Source organism: Hypomesus transpacificus, unplaced genomic scaffold, assembly GCF_021917145.1.
Source record: "Hypomesus transpacificus isolate Combined female unplaced genomic scaffold, fHypTra1 scaffold_300, whole genome shotgun sequence".
NCBI classification, from domain to species: Eukaryota; Metazoa; Chordata; class Actinopteri; order Osmeriformes; family Osmeridae; genus Hypomesus; species Hypomesus transpacificus.
Genome location: NW_025813827.1, coordinates 1 through 19,532, shown reverse-complemented (window position 1 = coordinate 19,532; position 19,532 = coordinate 1). Strand labels below are relative to the sequence as shown.

The window sequence follows — 19,532 nt, the reverse complement described above, 5'->3', positions numbered from 1 at the left end:
ACATCATGACGACACGATTACATAGGTGCGACAATGTTATTTGCACCTTCTGCCTTTCCTGTGTTTTGGGTGTGACGTCATGTGACCCCCGTGATAATGTCCCATCAGTGTTGTACTAGTGACCCGAGCCCGGGCGTCGCTCCGTGGGCGTGCGAGCATTGCTCGCTGTGGCTCAGTGACCATATGCAGGTGTTGAGGCAGGTACAAAGGAGACGCGGTGACACCGATGTTTTTATGAAACATAATGCTGCGAGTTCCTAACAGCATCGTTTATTGCTCTCATTTTCTGCAAGAGGGTACAAGAGTTTATATTTTTTTTTTCATTAATATTCCGCTTTTTATTTTTCTTATTTACAGGTGTCAGTTAAAGCTCACAGAGCAGATGGTCTGAAAACTAAACACACACACTGTAATAATAAATACAAAAACAGACTGGAAATAAAAATGTGGAAATAAAAACATGTTTTTTATATTTGTTTGCTTTTGTAAAATGTTTAAGTATTTTTTATTTATTTTTTTAAGACAGCTTTTTGCAAATTTAATCAGAACTCATTTACACACGCACGGAAAACGTTAATTTACACACACGCGTGCGGAGAAGGGAGTACATCGCAGCCTCTGAAGTGGCACTGATCGGTTGGCTACATGTAGAAGTAGCGCTCAGCGAGTGGAACATGCTACAAAGCGACCGGCTCCAACACAGTCCATGCAGTCCCCTCTTCCATCCAGACACACAACACAGTCCATGCAGTCCCCTCTTCCATCCAGACACACAACACAGTCCATGCAGTCCCCTCTTCCATCCAGACACACAACACAGTCCATGCAGTCCCCTCTTCCATCCAGACACACAACAGTCCATGCAGTCCCCTCTTCCATCCAGACACACAACACAGTCCATGCAGTCCCCTCTTCCATCCAGACACACAACACAGTCCATGCAGTCCCCTCTTCCATCCAGACACACAACACAGTCCATGCAGTCCCCTCTTCCATCCAGACACACAACACAGTCCATGCAGTCCCCTCTTCCATCCAGACACACAACACAGTCCATGCAGTCCCCTCTCCCATCCAGACACACAACACAGTCCATGCAGTCCCCTCTTCCATCCAGACACACAACACAGTCCATGCAGTCCCCTCTTTCATCCATCCAGACACACAACACAGTCCCCTCTTCCATCCAGACACTCTAGTTCCATTATCTCCACAAAAGTCCACGATGTTAAGACGCAAATAGCACAAGCGGGACAGAAAACCATGTGTGTGAACTGGACATGTTAAAGTGTGCATACAACGTGTGTGTGTTTATATACTGGATATCTACACCAAAAAAGTCAATCAGTCCATTAACTATTTGGTAAATCGAAGGATGTTTCTGATTATAACTCGCAAATCGTAAGTCTGCGTGTTTGCAAAAACAAAACCCAAAAAGTCTAGTTTAATGCATTTTTATTCTGTGTTCTGGTCAGGTGAAAAGGTAAATTGTGTCATGAGTCACTTGTGACCAATAGTCTGTGCTGTACAAAAAGCACCGTTTAAGATACTTCAATATTCTCTCTGGAGAAGCTACGGCTTCACCGTAAAAAAAGAAAAAAACACTGGAAAGAGAGTGAGAGATGGGTCCGTGTGTGTGAAGTTTCAGCAAGAACAGTCCATGGTCGTAGTCGATTGCTATTTGACAGGCAGATAATATATATATATATATATATGTGTATATATATATATTTATAAAAAGGAAAAAAACAACATTCACCAGAATTTTCGCAAGTCAACACACATTTCGCTTGTTGGGACAAATAATTGCGAATAAATACACGCTTTAGAAGTCCATTCATGCAGGGCTGGAGGTGGAGACTCAAGATGGGGTGGGGGGGAGAGCGATGGTCCCAGCCTGGGGTCAGGGTGGTGGGGAGGTCACGCCCTCGGCTCTCCCTCAAGGAGAGGGTCACAGGTTGGACTCTCGACGGGAGCTTGCGTCGGTTCACTTCCCCCTCCCCCCCCCCTTCACATGTGGCCCTCGTAAAGGTCAAAGACAGGACGTTGACGTCACCTGAGAATGCAGAGAGGTCTGGGACACCCGCCATGCTGGCACGCCATCAAAACAGACGGGACAAAGCCATATACAAAATAAGTATATATTTGTACATGTATATACTCATAATTACAGGTGTATATATATCTATACTTTTCGTTTTTCCTGTATATTTCCACTGTTAATGGTTGGAATAAAACAAAGTATATTTGTCTCTTTTTTCTCTCTAAATGTGAAGAAAGCACTTCCTGTCGCTCGCCAGTGGAGTTAATAAAGTGCTCTAAAGAGGGAAGGAGAGAAGGAAACTGTTCTCCCCCCCTCACCCCCCCCCCCTTTGAAGGTGGGTGTCAGTCGCTCAGGAAATGCAGACATGCTCCTGTCAAATTGCTTTGAAGCGCTCCGCCTGCACCTGGCCCCTGGGAGCCGCTGGGGGGGGGGGGGGGGGAGTCTTTACGCTGTGACCTCACTTCCTCCAGTAGCCCCCCCCCAAGCTTCATCTGCACTCGACAAAAGGTGGAGTCAAAATGGTGGCTGCTTCCTGAAGGGGGAGGGGGGGTGGGGGGGGGAGACAGCCAAATTATTGAGATTCAGCCCGGGTATACAGGCTTTAGGCGACGGCGGCGGCGCAGTTAACGCTCGAGCACAAAGCGAATACCACGTTTCCTAGCAACAGGAGAGCGCTTCGGTAGGCCGGATGATCAGCCCATGTTTTTTGTTGTTGTTTCGTTTTTTTCCAACGGAACTCCATCTTGCACACACACACAGGTGGATGATGCAATAGTGATGCTGTGGAGGACGAGTCGGGCGGTCGTTTGCCTTCATATCAGTCAGCCTCCCCCTCACAACAACCTCCACCCCACTTCAGCTGGACTCGGTTTGACGTTGAAATGCCACAAAACAGCCCGCTAAAGAGCTTTTGGATCGGAGGGATTTTCGATGACACCGATCAGATTAAAAGGCTATGTACTAATGGTAGGCATCAGTTCTAACCTTCACTGTCTCTGCTTGCTGGAACAGAAATGACAAAGCAGTTTTTACATCTGTGAGAGAAGCAGCCATCTTCCATTCTACGTGTGTGTGTGTGTGTGTGTGTTTGAGGTGTAAATATGTCTGTGTTTGTGGATGCATTCGTGCAAATGGGAAGGATCAAGGGGATGGTTGAGGTTAGAGTGGCTACCATGGGCAAGATATGGCTAGTTGGTGATCGATGTAGCTTGTTTGCACAAAGGGGGGCCTTCACATTTCAGTTCTCTCTCTCTGACCAGAGCAAGCAGAGACCGGCTACTCTAATAATCACTGCAGGCTGGACTTGGACTATCACACACGACAACAAAACGAATGTCAAGTCAACCCAACTCAAAACAGTTCTTGTCTTTTACCATTAGCACTAAAATAAGCTATTACACAAAAGAAAAACAAAACAAATTAAAATCACCAAAAAAAAAAGAAAAAAGTTGCAGGCGTTCTTGCAGGGATTCAAGGTAAATCAAGTCTGTAGCAGCTGAAAACATTTGATATAAAAAAAGGAAGAATGGGAAGAGAGGGAGACGAGCGTGGGCCCCTCCCCCTCGACACAGGCCCCTCCCCCTCGACACAGGCCCCTCCCCCTCGACACGGCGTCCTGTTTCTCCAGGTGAAGAGAGCTGCAGACCGGCAGGAGGGGGCGTGGTCGCCGGGCCTGGTGGGCGTGGCTGAATGTGGCGGTGTCCCTTCGCGGGGAGGGGGGGGGCATGGTGGCTTGTGGTGACAGCAGAGTCCGCGGCAGCCGTGCCACACTGACGCCACACACGCACGCACGCAAACACACACACACACACACACACACTCTCCTCCCGCCCGATGCGTCCCTCATTCCACGGCGAAGCCGCAAGTCTCCTCGATGGCTGTCAGCAGCTTGTCGTACAGCTTGTCATAGTTCTCGTAGGGCGGAATGTCGATCCGGTTAAAGCTGGAGACGGAGGAGGGAGGAGGAGAGAGGAGACGAGGGAGGGAGGAGGAGACGAGGGGAGAGGAGGAGACGAGGGAGGGAGACGAGGGGAGGGGAGAGGAGAGAAGGGGAGAATGGGAAGACAAAAGATTAATGGATATCTAGGATTTGGAGTGGACTGTAGCTAGTTCAACGTTGAATTATTAGCAAGGTCGATCAGTTTGTAAACTAGTCCTGGGGTGAGCTTTCATTTTCTTGGTGGGACTCATGAATTGTGGTGTGAGACCTGTGTACAGTGTGTGTGTGTGTGTGTACAGTGTGCACAGTGTGTGTGTGTGTGTGTGTACAATGCGTGTACGTTGTGTGCAAGTCAAGCAGGCCTGTACTCACCAGGTGTGGGCTTTGGGCAGATTGTTGGTGTTGGCATCGATCTGATGGATGGTGAAGAGCCTGGGTCCTGCAGCACCTGGGGTCCACACACACACACACACACGTGTGTACATACAGAGGGAGAGAGAGAGAGAAACAGAGTCAGCAAAAGTCTTGAAACTGTTAGCCAATCCAGACAGACAGACAGACCTGCTCCTGGTTGAACCTGCTGAACCCTAACCCTTTGGAACCTCCACAAACATGGGTGTTGTCTTAGTACAACACTGGCTGTATATTTAGGAAAGCACCAGGGGCCAGACACACACACACCGTCAGATGGACATGCACAAGTGAGCACATCAACACACAAATACACACGCCTCAGACATAAAGACAGACACACACACACACACACAGAGACATACACAGACAGACAGACACACACACAAACACAGACACACACACAGACAGACAGACACACACACAGCTACACTCTTCCCTCAGGGTTTCCTGTCTGGCTGGATTTAACCAAACCCACTGAGGCCGACCACGGCTGTCAGACACACAGGGTCACTTAAGGCAGGACGAACACACACACACAAACACAAACGCGCGCTCAGAATTACACAATCAAATGATGCTGACGTTGCGAACAAGTAAACAGGCTAAAATGCATGCTCTGCCCCCAAAGCCCTCGGAACAACACCTCGCACTACACACACCCTCCGGCCCCCCCACACGCACCCCACCCGCCAATCAACACAAACGCGCACCTTAACCCCCCCCCCCCCCCCATCACCACGGCCACCATCCATGACACCCCCCCCCCCCCCCCCCCGCGCGCCCCCTGGAGTGTGTACCCTGCAGAGCCTTGAAGCCTTGCAGCGGGACCCTGGAGGAGCCGGTGACAAACTGCAGCAGGCGGGCGCGGCGCTCCTCGTCGTACGACTCCACCGCCTTCCAGAACCACTTGACGATGTTGCTGTCGGGCGTGCAGTGCTTCAGCCGCGTGTTGGACTTCCAGTCGCCGATGTCGATCTTGCCCAGGCCGCACACAATCAACTGGGAGGGGGGGGAGGAGGGGGGGGGGGGGGGGGGGGCGAGGAGGGGATTCATCACTGAGGGCTGGAGACGGGGGGGACGGAGAGAAAGGAAGGAGCAGGCAGAGACAGATAGAGAGAGAGAGAGAGAGAGAGCGAGCAAGAGAGAGAGAGCAAGAGAGAGCAAGAGAGAGCAAGAGAGAGCGAGAGAGAGAGAGAGAGCGATGGAGAGGTGCATCGACTGCCTACCTCCAGCTCCTTCTCGTCGAAGGCCTTGAGCAGGTGCTGGGGGATGACCTCGTTGAAGCCCTTCTGCAGGGCCAGGAACTGAGCCTCGATGCCATGGAGGAACCTCCAGTTCACATACAGCCTGGAGGGAGGAGGGGAGAGCGAGGGCACGGGGGGGGGGGAAGGGAGAGGTGGGAGGGCGAGGGAGGGGAGGAGGAAGGGTCAAAGAGGGGAGGACCAAGGTGACTTGGTGAGACTTGGTTTGGAGGGACAAAGACCACAGTGTCTGTGAGAGGGAGGTTGTTGGTGTGCTCGTGTGTGTGTGTGTGTGTGTGTGTGTGTTGCTCCCGTACCTGACATACTCCTTCTTGGTGTCCTCGGTGACGGGGACACTCTTGCCGTTGGGTTTGAGCTCGTGCTGGATGATCTCCCCGTAGGCGTTGTGCTCCACACAGAAGGTGTGGTCCAGAACACCCGTGATGTCATTGTCCCTGCGGGGAGACAGACAGAGAGGACACCAAAAAGGAGAAGTGAGAGACAGAAAGAGATAGAGGAATAGGAGAGAGACAAGAAAGACGGTGGAGAGAGAGACAGAAGAGTCAGAGAGAGAGGGAGAGAGAGAGAGAGACAGAAGAGTCAGAGTGAGAGAGAGGCAAAGAGGATACAGAGGAGAGAGCGACAGAAAGAGAGAGAAGAGAGAGAGAGGCAAAAAGGACACAGAGGAGAGAGCGACAGAAAGAGAGAGAGAGTGAGAGAGAGACGTGTCTGGTCAACAGAGGGCGCTAGAAGCAGCTCCCCAGGGTCCAGCTGGGACTTCACAGGAGGGGCTCATTCAGGACCACTGACTTTCCACCAAGGGGTGTGTGTGTGTGAGTCAGGTGTGTTTTTCTGCTGTCGTTATATTTTGCCTCCAAGTATTTATGTGTGTGTGTGATACCTGCTAGCTGACATTGATGTGCTAATCTATTTACTGGGAGTGTGTGTGTGTGTGTGTGTAAGTGTGTGCGAGTGTGTGTATGTAAGTGTGTGCGAGTGTGTGTGTGTGTGACTGTGTGTGTGTGTGTGTGTGTGTGACAGAGTGTGTGAGTGAGTGTGTGTGTGTGTGTGAGTGAGAGTGTGTGTGTGTGTGTGTGAGTGAGAGTGTGTGTGTGTGTGTGTGAGTGAGAGTGTGTGTGTGTGAGTGAGTGTGTGCGTGAGTGAGAGTGTGTGTGTGTGTGTGAGTGTGTGTCTCCTTACAGGATCCAGACCAGGCTGTTGTGCAGGTCGGGGTCCACAGACTCCATGTCGTCCAGGGTGATGGGCTTGCCCAGCAGCTGCTTGTAGAAGGGCAGGGTGAAGCCCCCGTCGATGTAGTGACCGTGGAACACCGCCATGCCCATGATCCTCCCCACAAAGTGGAAGTAGGACAGGTGCTCCTGGAGGAGGAGGGGAGGAGGGGAGAGAACAGGAAAGGAGGAGAGAAAAGGAAAGGAGGAGAGAGGAGAGGAGGGAAGAGGAGATGAGAGGGGATCTCCCTAGAGACTGCTATTTTCAGATTGATCGTCCTGTTTGAAGACTATATATCTAACCCATGTGTGTGTGTGTGTGAAATAGCCATGCTGATCCTCTGTTCAATCTTGGACGCCGCTCTAAACCCCGTAAATCTCCCTCCGTTTCCCACCCTCCCTCATCCCCCCGTCTCTCTTCGCTCCCCCTCCCCCTCATCCCTCTCTCCCCCATCCCATCCCCCTCATCCCTCCCCCTCCCCCTCATCCCTCTTCCATCTCTCCCCGTCATCCCCCCCCCTCTCCCATCCCTCCCTCTCTCACTGGGTTGACAGCAGAGTCAGGGTTGATCTGCAGGGTGTAGATGTCGTCTCTGGAGTACTGGAACAGGCCGTAGTACGGGTTCAGCATCTCGTGGGACAGCAGGTACAACCACTCCCTGGTAACACACACACACACACATTTGAAAAACAACACACATTAATATCTAATTTCAAAATGTTTGCCGTGTCCCACTCACCAATATCAACTTAATCGCTGTCTCAATATTTATCTGTATTTTACTTCCGTGAAAGATTGCGACATCACCATAAACATCGTATATAACGTTAATTTTTTTTTTTTAATTTGACCTATGGCGAGGGGTCATCACTGTCATCACCTCAGAAGCCCAGTGAAGCTCCCGGCGCTGCCGTCTGATTGGCTTACCTGGCCACGCCTCCATAGTCCAGCCCCTCCTCCCCTCGGAACTTGACCATCAGTCTCTTCCACAGGTCCTTGGGGCGCATCTTCATCACCTGCCGGTACGACTCCTGCAACACGACACCACACGCCTCGCCGTGTTAGGCTGCGTGTCCCACGTAGCGCTTCTCTAGAGCTGTCAAACGCCGCGCAGCTCTCCATCCGCTCGTGACTAGCTAGCGAGCAGCTCAAACAACATACTTGTATATGCTTGACTAGCCGAAGCTTGTAAGTGAACCTCAGCGTTAAACAGGCGTTTTCAAGTGTCTGGCTGTCGAATAGCTAGGCGCCGTTTTGAACATTTCAGATTTTTCTACGAGCGGCAACGCGGAAAAAAGGAGCGCTCTGGGGGGAGGGGGGATGGAAACCCCCCATCTGCGTGCGTCCAAGGACGCGCTCCTCGCTGGGGACTGGAAAAAGATGCCGGCGCTTTAAGAAGAAGGTTCTGGATGCTCAGGCTCATGGGTGAGCAGCAGTCCTTGTACCCCCAGCAGACTCCCGCCAGCGTGTTCCCAGAGCGACGCTGTGGGACTTGGTGCGTTTGTGTTCCTGTGTGTGTGTACGTGTGTGTTTCCCTTCCACCACATTACGTAAGGCCCTTCTCTCTCTCTCTCTGTCCCTCTCTTTCCTCTATCAGGGCCCAGAGACTCAGGAGTCCTGCCATTACAAACAATCTGCCTGCCACTGCTACAGAGGTGTAGCAACAGGGAGAGGAGAGGGAAGGAGAGGAGAGAGGAAAAGAGAGGAAGGAGAGAATAGAGGAGAGGAGAAAATAGGAAGGAGAGAGGAGAGGAGAAAGGGAAGGAGAGGGGAGAGGAGAGGAAGGAGAGAGGAGAGGAGAAAGGGAAGGAGAGGGGAGAGGAGAGGAAGGAGAGAGGAGAGGAGAGGAAGGAGGGAGAAGAGGAGAGGAGATAGGGAAGGAGAGATAAAAGGAGAAAGGAGGAGGAACAAGAAGGAGGGAGCAGAGGCGCAGAGAGGAAGCAAAAAGAGAGGGCAAAGATGGATGAGGGAGAGAGAGAGAGAGAAGACGATGGTTCTTCGCTGGATGTTCGGGCTCGTCAACGTTAAGTTGGGCCATAAGGTCGGGCGGCAAGCAATGCCACTAGTCCCCGAGTTAAACCCCCCCCCCCCCCCCCCACCCACCCACAGAAACCCAGAATTTGCGCCCGTCCGCAGACCACCCCCCCCACCCCCCTCCCCCCCCCTTCCACTCCACAGCTGTGACATCGCGAGGAGGATGAAGTCATATTTTGCTCGTTGCTCAACTTTGTAGCGCTCCAGTTATGAAGTTCTGTCTGGCCCCTGTGAAACCTGCCACTGCTGCTCCCTGGCTCTCCTGCTCCCACCCCTCCCTCTCCCACCCTCCCTCTCTCTCTCCCTCCCCTCCTCCCTCTCCCCCTCGTTTTAACTGCTGAAATCATGCAGAAAGAATGCCTTGCTTTGGAAGAACAGATGATTGCAAGGGAGAGACTAGAAGAGAGAGAGAGGGAGAGAGAGACAGAGAGAGAGAGAGGGGGGAAAAAAAAGAGAGGGGAGTATGTGGTGTTTTGAGGGTCCTTTTTCGGGCCTGTTTTTACTGCGAACCTGTAAAGCGGTTCTGGGTAGTGGAGTGCTGCTGCCTGCCTGGGGCTGGCGTTGGGGCAGGGCTGTTAAGCAGTGAGAAGATGCCAGTAACCAGAATATATGGGCGGTGAGGGTTTGGGCTGCGTGGCTTCATCTTCTCTGCAGCACGTTTTGGGGTTTTCAGTCGGCAATGTTTGAGAGTGTGCACGGTTTCCATGTCGCACGTGTGCTTCTGATAGTGTGTGTGTGTGTGCGCACATGTGAGTGTATGTGCGCGTGCCCGGAAGTCACACGTTTCGAAAGCTTCCCCCTCCGACGCTCTTTCGACACGTTATTTCAACTCGCGCCGTGGTTTCCCCAACAATCCCCCCCCCCCCCCCCCCGAATGCGCGCGTCAAAGTGGACTGCGGGCGCGTCGATTCCTCGAGAGAGCTGTGTCCCTTCGGCCTTACGCCGCATTCCCAGAAGGTAAACCACACGCAGGGCAAAGGCCAGTGCCGAAGCAGACCCCCCCCCCCCCCCCCCCCCCCCCAACCCCGTTACCTCAAAGATCTCCTCCCGGCAGACCTCGATGCGGCAGTGGCCCGCCTGCGGCTGCTGCTGCGACAGCTCCTGGCGCAGGATCTTCAGCTTCTGCACCAGGTCCCTCTTGTACTTGGGCACCGTCAGACACTCGGCCTCCTCCGGGAGCTGGGCCGGGGACAGGGCCTGCGGGGGGGGCGGCGGGGGCGCCTGGGCCTGCTGCTGCTCCTTCAGCTGGGGCGGGCGGCTGGGGGAGGAGGAGAGAGGAAGGGGGAGAGAGGAGGTTAACCGATTTGGGAGCGTCGTCTTATGCGTTTCGCCCGCGCGGGTTCGGTGGTTTTGGGCCAAGCGTGGGCCGGGCAGCGGGAGGAATCGGCGAGGCGAACGCTTGGGGCGAACGACAACCGGGGAAGACGTAAGAGAGAGGGGTGCCGAGGGAGGGAGACGTGAGGGGTTCGCGGGATCTTCACACGAAAGTGTGCGGGGGAGGGACCCTCTGCTCAAATAGCCTTTAACCACGGGGTCCTGGAGCGCTCTCGAAAAAATCCCCTCTTCTCCTCGCTCTCCTCCTCCTCCTCTCTAAACAAACAGGCCCCAGGCCCAGAGTCAATGTGAACCAGACCCTGGATAGCCCGGGACTTTGACTGGGCGTCAAGGTGGTATTACCACTGGGCTAGAGGGGGGGGGGGGGGGGGGGGACAGGCTGAGAGAGCGGGAGTGAAAGGAGAGGAGGTGTGAGGAGTGTGGCCGGCGCCTGGGGCTCCCACCTCCCTGGCGTGAACGAGGGGCTGCCGTCTCGTCCCGTCCCGACGCCCCCCCCCCCCCCCTCCCGACGCCCCCGACCCCCCCCCCCCCCCCCCTCGCCACAGCCCCTCCCTCCTCGGAGCCGTCCGTCCCCTCGCCCTGCCTCCCTCTCTCGCACTCCCTCTTTCCTCCTTCCTCCCTCTGTCTATCCTGGCACGACACAGACGCGCACGTGCCTTGCGCGCCGTGACCAACCTGGCCCCACCCGCCCGCCACATGGCCAAACAACCGACCGACCTCAGCTGGCGTGGACATCGCCGCCGCCGGCAACGCTGTCCCGCCTCTTGCCAGTCAGGCGTGCGCCCACAGCGCGGCGCGCCTGGGTGGGCACCGTACAAACATCGTTCATCATCTCTGCTCGAGGCGAGGGGCTGTTGGTACGAGCGACTGCCTGTACCCCCCCCCCCCCCCCCCCCCCCCCCCCCCGGGATGGCCACACAACAGCGAAGCCCCCTAGGAAGCGGAGGCCAGTGTCCTGTTAGACACAGGGTCACTGTGGAACACAGAGTCTCTGAGTTTGAGTCGGTGGCAAACACACACACACACACACACACACAAGCTTGGGCTTGCACCCACACGCACGCGCCTGAAGACGCACGAGCGCGCGCACACACACACCCCACCGCACACACTTCTTCGCCCTCTTTCGGGGGGTGAAGAAAGCGTGTTATATTTGGGTTTCCAAGCTAAACGGGCCCAGTGTTTCGACGGCAGATCCCTGTATAATCAAGTCAGCTGGTATTTATTTTATTGGCAGGCGTTGAGGCCCCTGCCATGTCAAAGAGAGGCTAAGACTGCAGCCGTACAGGGCCCAAAACCACTTTAGGAAAGAGGGGGGAAAACGGAGAAAAGGAGGGGGGGCCCTTAAACAAAATGGAATGATTTTCTCTTGGCTGGGAAGCCCTTGAACCATATAATAAAGCAGGATTTGAGCGGAGGCTTTTTTTTTCTTTTTTTTCGTTCTTCGTCGGGGCACGGTGTAATTAAAAATAAGTTTCGACATTTTTCGCCGTCTCTGGTTTCTAAATGGGACGACCTCGGCATATTTCACTTGTAAATATAGAAATCCAAGCGTGGCGTGTCCCAAAAGCAGTGCTCTGGCGAGGAGACAGACAGACAGACACAGACAGACACAGACAGACACAGACAGACACAGACAGACACAGACAGACAGACAGACACAGACAGACAGACACAGACAGACAGATACAGACAGACAGACAGACGCGAGCTAAGGGTTCCTTTTTGTGACGGCTTTTGATGAAATACGACCGTCGGGGAGAAAGACGAACGTTCATATTCAATATGGGAGCGCAGGATTTCAGGATGAGTATTCTAAATATGAAAAGAGAAAAAAAATTGCAAAAGATGTCGAATAAATCACGAAAGACAGGGGGACACACAGCAAAACTTGGCCAGGACGAGCTCCTCTGAAGCTCATGGGGAGGCGATGGGGGCTGAGACCCCCATGGCGGCGGGGGCTGACGGGGGGGCTTCTCACAGAGCTGGGAGCGACCGGGGTGGTTGGTGGGACGGAGGCCACACTGGGTCTCCCCGGCAGCCGGGAATCAAAAGCCCCTTTATGGGCAGCCGGGTTAGGGAGTCCCCTCCTCGCGCCCTGGCCTTTAGCACTTAGTGCGAACAGCAGGGAGGGGGGGGGGGGGGGGGGGGGGGCTGCTGATTCGGTGCGGGTGTTTTCCAAGCTTGTGTGCGGAAGCAGGTGTATGGAACCTACAGTAGCGTGTGTGTGATTTCTGCAGTGTGCTCAAACACCACCACCACCTGTCAATCAGACCCCCGCCGCCACCGCCCAGAAAAAGGAGCAGAGACGATCCTGTGGAGAGACACAAACCATGGGTGGGGAAGGAGGAGATGGCCAGAGCCAGGCTCTCCATCCATGCACACACAAACACACACACACAACAAAGGCAGCTTTCACTAGGCTGTGGCCTGCTGCACTGTCTCCCACAGCCTCTCACAAAGCACCCTCACACACAGACCCTGACAATGTAACGCCTTCTGCACGACCACACGGACAGATGTTGACGCTCCAGAGACTGGACGCTGAGCCCTCGAACGTGGATGGGATGGCACTGATCAACGACAGGGCAGGCCAACCATAACCCTGACTACGAACATGCGCAGACAAGACTGTCAAAGGTTATTTATCGCTCCTAATCTGTTTAGAATCATTGGTTCACTTCCATCCCGACGAAAGACTCCCTGGTGGGCGATACATGCATCACGTACGTATTTGTCTTTCTGTTCGTTGCCACGGTTGACTTGAAATAGCCAGCCAAACAGTGACGCGACGCTACGGAAAAACACCCATGTCCCACCCATATAAACCTCGCCCCCCCCCCCCCCCCCCCCCCAAAAAAAAAAAACCTTGAACAAACAGTGGTGTGTAGTGCAGCGGAATCGTACGTTTGTCACATTGAGGGGGAGGAAGGGATGGAAGGAGGGAGGGAGAGGAGGGAGGCCCGGAGCTGCCAGCGTGGTGGTGAAGGGTGAACCGCAGGGTTGTGGACGGTGCCGTCTGACCCTCTTGACAGCTCAAGGTCCTCGTCTCTGTCTGGGACCGCTGCCGCTACGCAAATATAAACCCCGGCCTTGCTGAGTCGACGAGACAACAGGTAGATGTGGTGGTGGTGGTGATGGAATCTGCGCCCCCTCCTCTCCTCTCTCACCCGCCCGCCCCCCCCCCCCCCCGCCTCCTTCGCTTTCTCTCTCCCCTCGATGTCTTTCCCCTCAGCATTTGCTTCTCCTTCTCCTCCCACACCCAGACCACCACCAACCGTCTGGGCTGCAGAGGTATGTGGTAGTGTTCCATGCCTTCCCTCTGTCCCCCCCTCCTGCTCTCGGGCAAGTCTTTCTTTGCTTATTCGCCTCACCTCTCGCACCCCCATCTTTATCTCACACGACCCCACCCCACCCCCACCCCAAAACACACACACGCGCACCCTTTCGCTCTCTTCTCCCGCTCTCGTTCTTTTTCTAGTCCATCTACCGCCCTTACGGCTTCCCTCAATTTCTTCATTTCCTGGCGACTAGACTCAGTGAGGTGGGGAGACAGAGAGAAACACCAGAGAGAGAGAGAGACCCCGCCCCTCCCAGCAAACAGGGCAACACAACGCCACGGGGGAGAGAATAAAGAGGAGGAGGAGGGGGGAAAGACGAGAGAGAGTCCAGGATGGAGACGAGGGAGCAGGGGAGAGACACCTCGACGCAGAGCCGCAGACCCGACTCTGGGACGTAAATCTCGCATTCCTCTCCTCCTCCCCACCTTCCCTAAATCTCCCTTTCCTTCTCCGTCAGTCTGGTTCGCATTCTTTCCTCCTAAGACTCTTTCCACGTCCGCCGGTGTGAAGCTGGTACTTATAAACCTATAAAAGAAAGGGGCCTGTCTACAAGCGATCCATCCCTCTGCCTTTGCCTTCAATAGGATCCGTAGGGGCTCTAATCGATCTCTTCAAACCCCCGTGCGGTTCAGACACGGTGACCTAACAGTCGGGCGACACAACATGCTCCTAGACGTGACCCCCCAAACCGTGGCTAATACAGATGTAATCACCATCAGCATGTCCTCTCTCCCTCTCCCTCCCTCTCTCCCTTTCTCCCTCTCTCCACACAAACCTAAACGGGCCCTGGTCGGGGGGGCAAGGAGCGGCGAAACCCATTTATCAGGCGTTGTGTTGTGAGCCCGGGGTGTCGGGTGAAATATTCTGAAATCCTGGGGCCTGATAAAAGACAGATGTGCTGAGGCCAAGGCCAGCAGGGGGAGGCTGATGGGTTTTCCAGCCCGGGTCTCGGGTCTGGGCCGGGCCGGAGGAACTGGCCCCGGGGCTGTTACTGGAGCCGGGGGAGCCCCCGGGGCTGGGCCAGGCTCTCGCCCTCGCAGATAGGGATTCGACCCCGTGACGGGGGGGTCCGTCAGAACCGACATGCCTTTCTGATGCACGCGAAACGTTTTAGGAGTGCTCACGGGCGCTCGTGTGTGTGTGTGTACGCACTCACACACACACACCTTGGACGTCTTCCTCTATGTGAGGTCAGAGGGGCCACAACGTGTCATCGTGAACGAGAGTGTCTCCATCAGGTTCGTTCATTCGGCCCATCTGGCCTTCATCTGCCTGTTTACTCATTGTCAGTCAATGACGATTGTTTATGGTTCCGGCCAAGAACACGTAAACAATCAAACAATATGTCCCGTGTTCAGCCTGACTGCCTGTAACGCACTTCTATAAAACCGACTGTGCGTCTGCCAGAACATCGAGACCCACAAGAAATTGTGTTTTTCGTCGAAGCTGTTGCACTAAGAAGATGGGAATGCTGCAGTCCTGTTCAAATGAAGCGTGTTATTATGGACTGGCTTCGGGGCTGGATCCCTATGGGTTCCGGGCAGGCGGCCATGTTTGATTAGCTTCAGCATGCCTGTGTACTATATACAGGTGGTTTATTTGAACCGGTGTCAAGTGTAGTTAGACGAACACCTATAATATATCATAATAAAAATCTGCAACACGACAAGGTTTTGCACTGACTAGTGGAGACAGGGATGTTGTATATCCAACAAACCATGTTGTTTTAATTCTCCTATCACTTTAGGAGAGGCGATTTATAGCCCACGAGCGGCTTTCTTAGGACTTGGGTTATTGTAGACGACTATCCGCTAACGATGCTAACTCACCCAGCAACAATGTTCAGCTGAGGAACATGACCAGAGGCCATGAACACACACATCGCATCACACGCGCACACACACACCCTAACACACACATGGATGCTATTTGTCCAGATGACCAGATGTTGATTTCACAAACACGCCTATCGTGCCAGCCGCTGTTATTGCAAGAGCTTTTCAACAAGAATCTTTATTGAAAAGAGAGTGAGAGGAGGTGGGGGGGGGGGGGGGGTGGGGGGGGGGGGAGAAATTTCACATTCTTCTAGTCGAGAAACCTGAGCTCTGTCTTGACGTCTCGGGTTCTGTCGGCCAGGAGTCCTTCCTCGCCTGGGTTCACCAGAAAAACATCACTTCACCTGCTCCTCGTCCACCTTTCATGTGTTTCATGCCTTTCATGTGCAAAGCAGCGTGGGTAATACCGTGGTAACTGGACTGTTCCAGTGGGGAGGAGAGATGGGGCTGGGGTTTGAACAGCTGCATGAGGGAAGGGGAGGGGGGGGGGGGCGACACATACCAGAGCGCACATTCACCGGCTAGCACGCTAGCACGCTAGGCTGGGGAGAGCTAGGTTAACGGCGTCTGAATAGGCTGCATTCTTCTGCAAGCTAGCCTGGCTAATGCTAGGCTAGCTAGCATCTGATACCCATTAGCCGTTCCTCAGAGGGGCCGCGCTCGGCCAGACCTAACACACAGGCCACTCTCACAGCATGCCATTACCTGAGGTTCAGCTGAGGCAGTGTGCCGACAGAGTATGTGTGAGCACGATCAGATACGAGTTAGCGCGTGTGCGCGCGCGCTGGACTGGAATGACGCGCGTGAAAGTTGAATACTGGAGGACGGCGCCCACGCGTACTGACAGGCGTTCCCTGATGCAAATCAGTGTCAGCGTTTTCTCTCTAGGGCACTTTAGGCTGCTGCGACGGTGTGTGCTTGTGCCCGCGTGTGCAGCGTCATAATGCTGCTGATGTTGCAGTGCATGGGCTTCGTCACTGTCCATCAACTGATTCTGATGTTGTGCAGAGTTTGCGTGTGCACGTATGTGTTTGTGTGCGTGCGTGTGAGAGAGGGTTACCTGAGGTTAGTGTTCTGGCTCTCCATAGCCACGCGGGAACCGTTAGGACTGGGGCTGCTGGAGGGAAGAGAGAAGGAGAGAGACAGAGAGAGAGAGAGAGAGACAGAGACAGAGAGAGAGACAGAAAGAGAGAGACAGAGAGAGAGACAGAGAGAGAGACATAGAGAGAGACATAGAGAGAGACAGAGAGAGAGAAAGACAGAGAGAAAGACAGACAGAGAGAGAGAGAGAGACAGAGAGAGAGAGAGAGAGAGAGAGAGAAAGACAGACAGAGACAGAGAGAGAAAGACAGAGACAGAGAGAGCACAAAAGGACAGAGGTGAGAGTGAAGAAGAAAACAGACAAAAAAAATAAGAGAAAAGGTGGAGAATACAAAAACAAAATAAAAGTTATGGTGAGAGGGGAAACCGGGCCAAAAAACAAACAATATATGCTCATCAAACAGCGGGAACATATTCAGCAATGTTATATGATGTGGTAAAAGCGAGGGCTTTCATAACCCACCTGGAGAAATACACCGTCGAATCGACAACGGGAATGTACTCACTTGAGCACCAGGTGGAGGTTGGCGGAGAGCCGCGGGTCGGTGAACTGCGTGGTTCGGTTGTTGTGGTCCACAAAGTAGACCCGGCCCGTGGCCGTGTTGCGGATCTCCCAGCCGGGCGGCAGCGGGCCCAGCTCCTCACAGTTGACGTTGCTCAGGTCCCTGGGCGGACAAGATGTCATGGAAACCCGTTACACTTACCCATAATGCACCTCGGCTCACTCATACCAAGATATTTGCTCTTACTGGCGTTTAAGGCTTATTTAAAACACGTGCATGTGTGAAATTCACTCACATACTAATGTATCACACCCCCCACCCAACAAAAAAATAAATCACAACTTTTTAATATTTTTAACTCGTTGTCTATACTTTTTATATCCTAAGCACCTGTTCCCAAGACAGCTTGGGTGTGTGCAGTACAACTTGTTGGTGGAAACCCGTCAAAACTACTAGGGTATCACATTACCTCATGTCCTTTAGGGGACTGGAACATAGTTCTAAATAAAAGTTGGAATAATTGCAGAGTATGCAATGGAGCAAATGAATATGTTGGCCCAACTTCAGTCTGTAAATCTGGGGTGGCTGCAGTGCAGCTTGTTGCTACGGTCGGGCTTCACGTTTGAGTCAACTGGTGGAGTTTTCTAGGTCAGTGAAGGAATACACTCATCCATCAGCAGACCCCCCCCGAGAAAAACGTGAACCAAAATCGTTTGTTTTACAACAAACGATTGGGGTAGCACGGCTCCCGGAGGCGCCGCGTGCTGCGCTGCGGCCAATCACGACGTCCTGAGTCACTGGGAGACTTCCTGGCTGAGAGAGCCCACAGGATGGAGTTAACAGAAGGGGGGGGGGGGGGGGGGGGGGCTTCACCTGCTCAACAGCTAAGCAGAGGGCCGTCATGGGATAGGACTCTCTCTCTCTCTCTCTCTCTCTCTCTCTCTCTCTCTCTCTCTCTGTCTCTCTCTGTCTCTCTCTGTCTCTCTGTCTCTCTGTCTCTCTGTCTCTCTGTCTCTGTCTGTCTCTCTCGTGCAGCTCTGCTATGGAGAGCCTGTGGCATAATGGGAGTGGTTGTGGGAGGTAAGCCAGAGCAGCCTGTGGAGGGTAGAGCGGAGCTCGACACCTAGGCTGACCCAGATGCCGGGACGCCCTTCAATGGGCGATGAGGGGGAAGGGGCAGTGGAAGCGTGAGAGCGTCCTGGTGTGAGAGCGAGGGTGAATGTGAGAGAGACAGAGAGACAGAAAGACAGAGAGAGAGAGAGAGAGGAGGGGGGGGGCTGAGAGGTTTTTTTTTGGGGGGGGGGGGGGGGGCTGCGTACCTGGGCACCCGGGGGTCGTGCCAGGTGCTGACCCCGGTCTGGGTGTGGAGGAAGTAGACCTGGCCCTGCTGTGTGGTTCTCTGCTCTGGAAAACACAAAGAGACACAGGGAGCCATGAGTCGGACGACACCGACTGTGCGCGTGCGTGCGAGCCGTGCACGCGTGTCTGGACGGCGTCAGTTAAAACAGAGGGAAGTGAATTAGGGTGTGTACGTTGGCCGGCGACTGCGACAGCTCTGAAAGAGTGAACGTGTGTGTGTGTAGCCCGCTCATTCATCACCGCTGACCCCCCGCTTCCTACTACTGGCTCCACTCAACACGTTTCACATTTCCCACCCTGTTCTCCACCCCCACCCCACCCCTCCCATCCAGCCCCCGCTGTCCTTATGCCTGAGAGGCACACCCCAGCTAGCATCGGGGGAGAGAGAGAGACAGAGAGAGGGAGGGAGACAGAGAGAGAAAGAGAGAGAAAAAAAGGTAGAGGGGGAGAGAGAAAGGAGAGAGAGAGACAGAGAGAGGAGAGAGAGAGCGAGCGAGCGAGAGAGGCGAGCGAGGGGAAAAAGAGAGTCAAAGCCTCGCCTTCCGTGACTCGGGAGTGACTCACCTCGTCCGACTCTGTGGGCATTTCTGGAGGGTGGACGCGGCGCCAGGCCAGCCATTCTTACCACCTCCCTTTTCTCTGCTCGCTTCCTCTGCCGTCTCGTTGGACGTGCGAGACCGGGCCCAAGGCTCTCGAGCGGACCCACTACTGGGGGTAACGTCACTGCCGCTACCAGTGCGCTACCAGTCGACTAGAATGTTTTGGAACGCGGGCATCTGACAGGAGAGGAGCGCTCATCTGCCCGACTCAAATACGTACAGGAATGACGTTCAGCCGTTGCTTATCCGGCGTAGACAAATAAGTGTGTGTGTGTGTGTGTGTTTACAAGGAAGGCCCTACAGTAGCAAGGGCAACAAGTTGAAACAGGTGCAAATGCGAGGCCGACCGAGGCCGACACAAGTGCAACGTTGTGTCCCTATAATGGAGCCCTCTCTTCTCCTGCCTCCCCACCACTCCGCTCGCCCTCTCTTCTCCTGCCTCCCCACCACTCCGCTCGCCCTCTCTTCTCCTGCCTCCCCACCACTCCGCTCGCCCTCTCTTCTCCTGCCTCCCCACCACTCCGCTCGCCCTCTCTTCTCCTGCCTCCCCACCACTCC

The 19,532-nt window shown here is 54.2% G+C and overlaps 1 protein-coding gene across 2 annotated transcripts; it reads right to left on the bottom strand.

The window, feature by feature from the left end:
* Nucleotides 1–1,071: 1,071 nt before the first annotated feature.
* LOC124463734 (E3 ubiquitin-protein ligase SMURF2) lies at nt 1,072–18,827 on the bottom strand. Of its 2 annotated transcripts, none has more exons than XM_047015513.1 (12): nt 18,336–18,827; nt 17,020–17,178; nt 16,473–16,529; nt 9,934–10,159; nt 7,795–7,898; nt 7,411–7,525; nt 6,839–7,017; nt 5,956–6,093; nt 5,624–5,744; nt 5,195–5,396; nt 4,356–4,431; nt 1,072–3,986 (listed from the first exon to the last, which is right to left on the bottom strand). In XM_047015513.1, the coding sequence occupies exons 1-12, from the start codon at nt 18,449–18,451 to the stop codon at nt 3,887–3,889; spliced, it is 1,593 nt and encodes a 530-aa protein (XP_046871469.1). In that variant the 5' UTR covers nt 18,452–18,827; the 3' UTR covers nt 1,072–3,886. The 2 variants fall into 2 exon arrangements, with proteins under 2 accessions (XP_046871469.1, XP_046871470.1); XM_047015514.1 differs by having other exon boundaries at nt 16,473–16,526.
* Between the last annotated feature and the right edge of the window lie 705 nt (nt 18,828–19,532).